This window comes from Notothenia coriiceps, unplaced genomic scaffold (assembly GCF_000735185.1).
Source record: "Notothenia coriiceps isolate Sejong01 unplaced genomic scaffold, NC01 NC01_scaffold00004795, whole genome shotgun sequence".
Taxonomy (NCBI): domain Eukaryota; kingdom Metazoa; phylum Chordata; class Actinopteri; order Perciformes; family Nototheniidae; genus Notothenia; species Notothenia coriiceps.
In genome coordinates this window covers 408,331-419,298 of record NW_011337496.1, presented here as the reverse complement: position 1 = coordinate 419,298, position 10,968 = coordinate 408,331, and the positions used below count along the sequence as shown (strand labels likewise).

At 42.3% G+C, this 10,968-nt stretch overlaps 1 protein-coding gene across 1 annotated transcript in view; it reads right to left on the bottom strand.

Annotated features, from left to right (window-relative positions):
* Positions 1 to 350: 350 nt before the first annotated feature.
* Positions 351 to 10,968, bottom strand: part of anks1aa (ankyrin repeat and sterile alpha motif domain containing 1Aa) — a 64,240-nt gene continuing 53,622 nt past the window's right edge. The window contains exons 17-27 of the mRNA XM_010767827.1: positions 10,018 to 10,116; positions 8,521 to 8,667; positions 7,978 to 8,085; positions 7,632 to 7,793; positions 7,387 to 7,524; positions 7,225 to 7,296; positions 7,029 to 7,115; positions 6,341 to 6,478; positions 4,846 to 5,028; positions 3,068 to 3,162; positions 351 to 1,863 (exon numbers count right to left, since the gene is read on the bottom strand). Coding sequence (XP_010766129.1) covers positions 1,860 to 1,863; positions 3,068 to 3,162; positions 4,846 to 5,028; positions 6,341 to 6,478; positions 7,029 to 7,115; positions 7,225 to 7,296; positions 7,387 to 7,524; positions 7,632 to 7,793; positions 7,978 to 8,085; positions 8,521 to 8,667; positions 10,018 to 10,116 — 1,233 coding nt within the window. The 3' untranslated portion in view covers positions 351 to 1,859. The remainder of the gene's footprint in view (positions 1,864 to 3,067; positions 3,163 to 4,845; positions 5,029 to 6,340; positions 6,479 to 7,028; positions 7,116 to 7,224; positions 7,297 to 7,386; positions 7,525 to 7,631; positions 7,794 to 7,977; positions 8,086 to 8,520; positions 8,668 to 10,017; positions 10,117 to 10,968) is intronic.

Genomic DNA, 10,968 nt, shown 5'->3' with positions numbered 1-10,968 from the left:
TTTCGGCCATCAGCCCCAGTACTGAATAACTACTGAATTTTGAACCAAAAAAAAGTTGTTTTAGACAAAATAACAGAAGTTTGCCTTTAGAATTGTTGGGCAACAGAAGGATACAAATATTTAAAAATAATAATGTCAATACGCAACCTGAGGGCAATTTTGAAAAAAATGTACTAAATACATATTAATTAAGCTAAACTAGTAAATAAACAACCCAAGAAATCAGAAAGGCAGAAGAACTAGGTGTTCAAAATTCGACCAAAAATAAAAACAATAATGCAAAACATTCCATGGTAACATAACACAAGATCAGTAATTGGACAAATAAAGATTCAGAAGTCAGCTTTTTCTAATTTCGCCATTTATTAGTTGTACAATTATGAAAAATAATCATAAAAAAGACTGGAAGCCCGAGATTATTTACAATCTTTTTTTTCTGAAGTGAGGTCCCTCTTCTGAGTCTTTGTTTTCTCAGCCTTTTTTTTTTCTTAAATCACAGGGTATTTATTCACGATATGTTTAACTTTATAAGACATAGTCCTTTTCTCTCTTTTGACAAACGTCAAAAATTACATACATACATATACACATATATATAGATATCTATAAAAGCAAAAATCATTCAAGTATCAAAATACAGACCGCTAGAACTCATTTACAATATCATTCTCATCATTGTTGTCATCAGATTAGTCCCGAAATATCTCTCCTGATCCTAAACAATGTGCAAAAGCAGAACGGGACCAGGCTGATGGCCGAAGGTGCCGACACCAGCGAGCTGAAGACAGTAGAGTACCATAGAGTTATCGTACTGGCCTGACAACGTACCACATATACAACAGTTAAATCAAGAAGGACCAGGCCATGTACCCATATATTTATCTGCTGAACAAAAAGTACGATTAACAGTCAACACACTGGGAGAGAGCTAGGAGAAACATGCTGTTCCCTATTGTTCTTTTCTGCATCTTAAAACTGAAGACATACCAGGCTGCATGGCAGGTTTGGTGATTAATCTTGTCTGGATTAACTGAACAAAGGAGCAGGGAAGGAGAGAGGGAGCAGCAGTGAACCACAGCCGATCCAGTTCCAGCATTAGGACATATTATAGTCCTCTAAAACAATTAAAACATACAGAAAAACGTTCAAATCATATAAAAGCCACCCCGTTATATTATTATTATAAAACAGTCTTTGTAGTGTCAGTTCCTCTGCCCTTTGAGTTTGGTTAGAGTTCCTCCCGTGCAAGATTACATTGTTTATCACAGTTATACATGTATGTGTGGATGACAGTCATAAAAAGACGCTACAATGTGTGGACAAATACAAATTACCCAGGAAGGACTGTGTTCCGTCAGAGTGAGGTGTCTGTCTGGTAGTTAGTACCTTTCTTTCACAACACAGGACAATGTTCCCGATCTCTGCCACTTCCCCTTTTACAACCAGTTCTGCATTGTGACATTGCAGCAGGTACATTTCCTCAAAGAGAGAACATCAACCCTCAATTAATCTCTCAGGTAATGCAAAAAGCAACACTAACATCTGACTCCATCACTTTCCGATTGAGATAAATGGTGTGTGAGAGAGTGTGTGTGTGTGTGTGTGTGTGTGTGTGTGTGTGTGTGTGTGTGTGTGTGTGTGTGTGTGTGTGTGTGTGATGAAGTCGGGGATGTCAGCTGATCTGCAGTGTTTACGTCTGTGTGTCTCCAGGCCGTGTGTTACAGTGCTGAGCTCGATTCCAAGTGGTGATGTGATTCTGCCGCATGGGGAGTGGGTCATTTTTCCACCAAAACATCCTACCCACAATGCAACAGGGCTCATGCCTGTCCTTTCTTATTGGCTGGGAGTGGCCACAGTGTTCAGCTATAAGGAAGAGGAAACATGAACACAAAGCAATGAGGTTAAATAAAGTAAAAATAAACAGCGTGTAGGTGATGGATTCCCCCCCCTCCTCCCATATAATGATTAACTCTTTTCACAAGCAGGCGTGAAATATTAACCAGGTAGTGATTGGCAAAACAAAAGGCAATGCTGACAGGATGAGCATAGAAGGCATTAGTTGTGAAAAGAAGAAGGAAAAAAAGAGGAGACGGAGAAGATGAACTTGTTCTTACACACTTGTAGATTTGGCAAAAGTGCTGAGTCATAGTAAGTCCTCTCCAGAAGCATTCGGTTTCAAACCTGGAGCTCTGATTGACGGACAGAGGCAGGGCATGCCTGTCTTAAGACAGTTGGGACTGTCTATTTCCTGGAGCAACAAGGAACACTTACATGCGGGTCCTTATCAGCTTTTATGCCCTATTCTGTTCCCCTTTTCCCCCCAAAATGCTACTATTCTTAGCTCTGAATGGACCTTATCACAGTGCTAGGATCTCGGCCTCCTTTGGCTTCAAGCAGACCGCTGACAGTGAAAATGTCCCCCATAGCAAATCCTGTGTAAGCTCCATAACATCAACACTCATAGAATTACACGACCGGTGTTTCAGTTTCTTCGGGAAACATGTCCCTCCAGGTACAGGGTGTGTGCAGGGGCTCACTCTGTGTCGTGGTGAAGCAGATTTGCTCAGCACTCGGAGAAGTCAGGAGTTGAAAGATCAGAGAGAAAAGCCTCAGAGCGGCCGTCGCCTAGTAGAGCAGGAAAAGCACCAATAAAAGAAGATCACCCAAGAGTCAAAAGTGGGATGTTGACGGGTGCAGAAATTCAGGGGGAGTTCGGGAAGCATACAGGGTTAAAACGGAGAGGAGTTACAGTGAAGGCGAGTGGCAGACAGGAAGTGTGAGTGACAGGAGCTACAGGAGGGTTGATACAGCAGAAGGGTAATAATCATTGAAAAGTGAAGAAGCGGTGGTGGATTAGCAGAAGGAGCAAAGCACGCAGACTGTGTCGGTGTTAGGTGAGTGTTGGCCGGAGGGAGACGGGAGACAGGGGGGGCAGGGGTCCAGCCCAGAGAGGGAGAGGCAGAGTCACAGCGAAAAGGCACACAGAACGAGGGGGAGGAAGAGGGGTTAGACCAGGCCCAGAGGTCAGGAGGAAGAGGGGTCCAATCAGAATATGGTGGTCTCGTACTTAGTGCTGATAGTGCGCTTGGATTCCTTGGGGTCCACGAGCCACGTGGCGCTGCCCTGGGAGTGAGAATCCCCCTCCTGCTCTGCGATGTCCCCCTGTAGACACAAAGAGAATGCACCAAATCTCAACAGCTGCAGAAATTAAGTAAATCACTTAAATATATGTTTGGCCAGTGGCATTCGGACTAGATCACGGCGTCAAAATCAGTTTGAATGATGCCTGCAGATTTACCCTCGTCTGGAATACACTCTAATATAATGCATTCAGCGCCGTTGTCAATTATGTCTGTAGAGTCAATCTAAAACCTTTTTCATTAGTCTATTTTATAGAATTTGTAATGATTTTCATACAAGTTCCTTTACTTGAACTGAAATAACTTTGGCACATTAACTATCCACTGAGGAACTGAATGGGCTCCTCTGTCTCAGTAAATGTTCTGCATGTGTTACTAGCACAAAGCCACTAGAGGACGCCAGAGTCAAAAGTAACATTCATCAGTCCACATGTGGCCAAGTGTGGAAAAGACCAACACATTTATTTATTTTAAAAACTACACTTCGACATACAATAACAGCAACAAACATTCACAAAGACAAGCATGGGGTAAAGACACAAATGGAAGATACTGGGGGATTGTAAGGCAGCGAGAAGGTGAAATAAAGTAGGGAGGTAGAGAGAGAGGAGCAAAGAGCGAGAGGATGGAGATGAGGCAGCACCTGGGCGGCAGGGCTGGCATAGTGCAGCGGGGCGTAGGAGGGGCAATGGGTGGTGCAGGTGTGACAGTAACAGCAGCGACTGTCCAGAGGAGGAGAGTCCTGGGAGAGATCAACACGGCCAGCAAGAGAGCGGAGAGGAAGAAGGAAAGACAAGCAGCACAGACAGGAAGTGAGAATAAAAAGGGTGTGACAGATTTGAGCAGCACGAGACAGAAGCAGATCAACTGGGAGGCTTACAGGTGTGGGTGTGTCACTGAGGGAGTGTGAGGCATTTATACAAATACAAAAGGTGAGGGGAATCACAGGAGTCAGTAAACTTTCTTAACATGATTCTGTCGACTTCATTAAGCAGCTGGAGATGTGCGATGTTTATCTCATTTAAATTCAGCACAAGCTTCACTTCTTAATGGTTTTATGCTAATGGGAAGAAAGTCATCGGAACAGTGTAATCATAATGAAGGGAGAAGCTGTTGACTGATACAAATGTTTTACTAATGTGTTTTGAGGGTTCGTTTCAAAAAGCCTGGAATAATGTTTCTTAAAAAATGATCAGAAGTCTGTTATGTAGGATATGCTGCAGTTGACCATAGAGGAAAAATATTTCTGGCACAACTTGACCTAATTTTGCCCGGAGAAGAAAAAAAGCTCCAACAACATTTGCAGTACACAATAAAGTTGTTCTTCATACTTTAATAAGTGTTGCTTGAGTTTTGACCTCCTGCTGCTTGAGTCTATCATTAGAAAACACAGCAGGTGTTCTTTTTCTCTATGGATATTGAATTTGGCTGATTTTTAAAAGTATGATACTGCAGACCCCCTATAGATAAAATTGAGATGACTGCACCCCTCAACTCTCCTCCCACATTTGCACCATGCGTTCTACACAGAGCCTGAAATCACTGCCAAATGAACAGGAAAGGTGCATTTAAGGGTCAGACAAATATACTTCCACCACAGGAGGACAACTTAAATGTGTTGCTCTATTTAATCATGTCCAATAAACTATCTCCTAAAATGTTTATATGGTGTCTTGTGCTATATTAATGTTCAAGGTCCACTTACTCCCGACTTCCGTGCGTTGCCTCGTGGTTTTGGTACAGGTCGGCTGGACTTGGTCTCGATGAGCTCTGAGCCGGGGCCCACGGGGAGGCTCTGGGGCTGTTTGGTCCTCTGGGCCTGCAGAGCCAGCTGATAGGCCACCTCGAACGCCTGGCCCAGCGTCAGGATGATCTCATAGGTCAGATTCTACACAGAGAGGGAGAAAGAGGAAAAGCAGGCAGCCTTTTTAGGTATTCTCGGCTTTGAACAACAATATTTAGTTTGCAGTACGCATGAAGTACATATTCCATAAAACGTCTTTGTAACAAGGAGAAGTGGCTTTAATCTCGGGAGCATTGTGACACAGCAAACTATTGTTAAACACTGACAGCTTCCAAGTGTGATCAAGCACCTCAGACTTCAGACGGGGCATTCAAGCTTCACACGGCATACCTTGGAAAGTTGGATAAGCAATCATGGTAGGAACACAGACACAAAAGGGACGCAGAGTTACGCAATAATCTGCATATTGTTATTCAACTTGTTTAGTTAATGTCCTGATTCATCTCGTGCCTTCTGCACCAGACAGATGTGTTCAGCTCTGTGATCCCTCTCTGGGGATGGTAGCAGCAGAATGGGCAAAAATTGATGCAACTAACAATTATTTATTTTCTTAATGAATAAGTTGTTTGGTCTATAACATGTCAGAAAATACTGAGGTGATGTCTTCAAATGTTGTTTTGTCTGTCCAAAACGCCAAGATATTTAGTTTAATATGATTTAAAACACAGTAAAGATAGAAATCTCCATCATTGAAATGGCTGAACGTTCTTGCTTTTTGCATTAGAAGCCACTTAGGCTTTCAATCAACTCTCAAAGATCAACTTATCGATTACGTTGTCTAATTGTTGCAGCTCTCTGGTCAATACAGTTTAGAATAACCAATCACCTCTCACAGCAGCTGCTATCCGACTGCATTACTGCTTGAGACAAAGCCCCTCGTTTAAGCCCCGAAGAGGAAAATGAGCCTAGTTTAACTGACTTCAGCCTGGAAAGCCCCTTGGTGCATTATGGGAAAGATTAGCAGGATAATCATCCGGTGTCAGGGGGGACAGAGTACTTTAAGGAGGGACAGTCATCATGGCCAGAGTAGCACTGTGTCTACTAGAAGGCAATCCGCAGCAGCTGAAGCGAGACACCTTGAGAAAATTCAGTCTCCAGATAACAGTGTTGACGATGCGCGCTGTCACTTCTCCTCAGTTCAAGTCTGGGGCATGATGTTGGAGGAATTCAAATTCACCAGTGAGGACGTTTTTTCAACACTTGAAATTCTCCTTTTATTATTTTCACCTTGTTTATGTTACAAGGGTCGCAGCAGTTTTCCCTCTGGGCCACCCACACAAAACAATCTAGATTGGTTAACAGCACTACAGGTAGAAGTATAATGTGTATGCTTTGATATCGGGGTCACTTTAAACTATGTGAGATTAGGCTGATAGGACAATAAGAGCATCCTTACCACGTCGACTGTGCTGAACACATGGCAGTAGTGGTGGTTGGTCTGCAGGTCCTTGGTGATGTAGGCAAACGTGCACAAGTCCTCAGGGTCCTGGGCTGCACATGAAATATTCCGGATCTCATGCTCTGCGATGATGTTCTGCACCGAGGAGAGAGTTGGCATAAGACTCACTCTATAAAAACTTCATATTACATTACATGTTACATGTTAGACGCTTTCATCCAAAGCGACTTACATACTCAATACTGTGGGCAATCCCCACAGGAGCTATTTGGGGTGAAGTGTCTTGCCCAGGGACACAACGACATGCTGACTGCAGTGGGGTTTTGAACCTGTGACCCCCTGATCCTAACACCAACGCTCTATCCACTGCGCCACACGCCTCCCAGACACAGAACATAACATCCCAATATGCAGGAAAGTGTAAGCATACACATTCAAAATCAGGCTGTGCTTCTAAAACAACCTTTCGATGTTCAAATAAATGTCAATACAAGCACACTTGCTTCCAGTCAAACAGGAACACATGTGACCTAAACTTGCAGGCATGACATTTAAAGCCACAGAAAAGAAGCAGAGGGACTTACGGCTGTGACACTCAAAATATTACAAAAAATGCTTGCTATTTGCACGAGGCATGAAGGTATTGAGTTTTGCTGCACTGAGCAGGATGGGATGTAGTAGTTACCTTATTGGCTGCATCAATGAACTTCACACCCTTATAAGTGATGGACAGGACGATGGTGGGGACTTTTCTCATTTGTTCTGTCGACCTCTGGAGGAAAAAAGGACGTATAAAGAGTGGACATTAAGGTGAATTACTGCTCACTCACTCGTAAAGAAATATGCATTGTTTGTCACATGAGCTTGGAGAAGTAATTTACCCTCATTTTGGCACAGGCATCCTGCGTGGACTCTGTACCCCGTAGCTCCTTAATAAGCATGGAGCCGAGGTACTGCAAGGGAGAATGAGAGAGAGAAAAGGTTGGTGACTATATTGAATAAAAACGGCATCATATAGGAAGGACAATGAGTGATATACATACACTGGCTTCGTAAGCGCAGGACTCAAAGATGAGTTTCTCAGGTTGGTGGTGCCAGTTCTGCACCGGGGCGTACGGGGTGGCCAGGCTCGGCGGCCGCAGGGTCAGACGGGGCTCTCGAAGCCGCTCATCATACCGATCCTGGAAGAAGGAAGTATAATTATAAGTCGGGCAGTGGCCCACTTTTATCACGACATGAAGATACTGTAGGACATAAAGTAGTGCTGAAGGGAAAGACGTAAACATACATGTGATCGGTGTCGATCGCTCTGATATCTTTGGGAGTCGTAGTCACTTTCTGGCACTTTTTTCCTCCCAGGCTCTCCTACAGGCAGCAGAGGGTCCATCGAGCGTCCTGTGTAGGGGTCCGCCTGACTGAGGGGGGAGGAGGATCCGGGCAGGTCTTGGCACTGGAGAGACAGAATCCGACACCATTAGTTGTCCCATGATCAACAGTGATGGTCATTTTTCCTAAAACACATGCTTTGCAAGATTCCTAGACTTAAAGCAAACCAAGTCTGGGAGGAAGGTAAACCATTAAACTGTAATTTAACCTTTAGAAAGTTGTTGGTAAAACAGTGTGGGGGGTCTTACCCTGATCTGAGACAAACGGGGAGGCTTGACTGGAGGTTCCTCGTACGGCCTCTCCGCTAACGAAGCAATGATGCGTTTTCTGTGACCAAGTAGGGAGATCTTTAGCACCTAGAGGACAGAGGACAATATCATGTGACCATGAAAGTTGGAAGAAGACCAAGACACATCTGACACTGATAATAAACTCGTCATAAAACACATTAACCCTTAAATCCAAACCTAAATGTGTTTTTTTTTTAATAACTTTCACTAATGCATCCTTGTTTACAGCTTAGAAAATTAACTAGTGAAAATGAAGTTCCGTCTCTAAAAAATAGGCATTCATTCGTCATGGGACTACCTTCAATATTACTGATTTATATTTAGGATCCTTGTAAACTTCACCAAACAGCAACATTCTGTGTATTCAAATCCAGATTTTCAGTTTCCTGCCGCCCCAAACTAAAACGTAAACTGCCCAACTCATCCCTTCTCTGAAGTTTCCCTAAAACTAATTTCCCCCTCTGATACTCCTCGCAGTCTGCGTGCGTCACTGTGACTCACATTGACGATCTCCAGCTCCCACAGGTTTTTGACACAGTCCAGAGTGCGGTAGCCGCTGGTCAGGAAGTTGTGTAAGTACTCGTGCAGACCCATGTTCTCCAGCCAGGAGGAGATGGAGCCGCTGCCGTCACAGCCCAGAGCTTTCACCTGCAGGACAACCACACAGTCACTAATGCTGCTTTTTAACATATTTAACAGTCCTGCTTTTACAGTCCAAATAAGTAGAATTACAGATTTATTATCAACTAAAACGTACTTTAAGTATCAAAAGTAAGGTATGTTAAGATGTGTTTTAACTTAATTCATTATTAGTTTTGTAGTATTGATGCATCAAGGTATCATTTTATTGTTGTGGCTGGTATAGGTGAAGTGACAATAGTTTATCTCAGTGATTCTCAAATGAGGGTACGCGGACCCCTGGGGGTACGTTGGGGTACTGTAGGGGGTACGTGAGATTTCAACAACAAAAAAAAGGTTAATTAAAAAAATACCATGCATGATTACAAAAATAATCTTAGTAAAATAAGTTAAATAGAAAACACAATTTTATATAAAATATTCCTAAAACCACCAAGGGGGTCCTCATATAAACATGCCAAATGTGTGTATTGTATTTTATAGTTTTTCACAATATATCTTTTTGTTCATTGGTTTGTTAAACATATTACTTAAATTGAAAAACTTCTGGAAAAATCTGTTTCATAAAAATCTTATGTTATGTTATTTTTTTTCATGCATGAAGATGAAAATATCCTTAGTTTGTTGTAATGCATGCACGATGGAGTTAATAAATCACACACTGAGGGAACATGACTATACTGTAATTATTGATATAGGCTTTTTCGATCAAAAATGTTCGGGGTCGGTCAGGGCTTGTGAGAAAATGTTTCAAAGGGGGTACATTACTGAAAAAAGTTTGATTGATATGTAAGTGGGAGAATAAAGAAGAGGAAACGAAGATTTTGAATTCTCTTTCTTTAGAGAAATATTGGATAATTTCAATTATGTGGGACTTAAAAATACAGACAGTTATATTAATTAAAATAACAGAACGTTTTTAGGAGAAATTACTTTTTAGAGCAACTCTTGACAACCAATATAAATGAAATTGGAGACATGACGATGTTTTTGTGTAAGACATAACAATCAAGAGAAGTTAGAATCCATTGGTTTGAACCTTTAACAATGCGTGGTATTGTTTAAGCTCATTGTTTACTAACCAGTAATTATATATATAAATATAAATATAGAGTAGTAAAAAGTTGAATATTTCCTTGTCTGTAGCGGAGTAGAAGTATGATGTAACGTACAATGGAAATAGTTCTATAGGTGCAAGTTTCTCATAATTATACTAATGACAGTATTTGGGTAAATACACTGCGGTACTGCATTGGTATTCAGGCGAGATTAGCACCTTGTGATAATCAGACACATGAGAATAAATCAGGTTGTGCAATGCTGGGATGAGTATTGAAGTTAAAATCAATGACTCCTCACTTTAGGTAATGACCGTGCCGCGTGCAGGATCTTCTTCCTGTGGCTCGGGTCTGTGATCCCAATCTCTCTCAAGTCCTGGTCCTCCATCACATTGCTCCCCTATGAAAGAAAATACAAAACAAATCAGCATCTCTGTTACATTATATAAGCCTACATTTCTAAAGGATATCACTGGCACTGCGCTTGTATTAAAATAAGTATTGAACTGTGCAGTACATGCAAGAGAACACCAATTAAGGGATGTGTTTTAGTCAAAACGTATTGGAACGTATGGATAAATGCTTCAGAATAGCCAGTGCTGCAGTATTGATCACACATAATGCCACCATTGCAGAAAACGGTCAATTACTCCCTGGGACCCGACCTAGTGACTGTGGTAGGGGAGCCACATTGATAACCTCCTAAATGAGATGTATGTGTTAGGGGGAGGGGATTGACGGAGCTGTGTGTGAATAATGGTCCCCCCCATCTCTTGTTACACACTGTAGCACCTTTAAGACCGCGTGGCAGGTAACGGAGAAAGGAGCGATCAATCAGTGTCGGAAGAGCAGAGTGGTCAGCAATATGAGATGCAGAGGTAAAATGCCACAGCATCGATAGTTAACTGTAACTGATGGCCTCAGAGGGAACACAAAAATCAAAACATCCAGACGTGTGAAGGGAAAGCCTCCATTTCTGCAGAGAACACCGCTCATTAGTGCTGTCCTGTTAGCTCTGCTAGTGGTCAGAATAAATGAGTTCAAAAAAAATCATTACTACTCGGGTGATCAGTTAGGAGTCAGTGAGAGCTTTAAGTTAATCTTGGGTCAGCAAATAAATCTCATGTTAAAGTACCATGATGCTTTGAGGGAGATGCTGCCTCAGGAACAAACTGTGACAGCTCATGTGGCTGACTCTTCAATATCACACACACACACACACACACACACACACACACACACACACACTCTC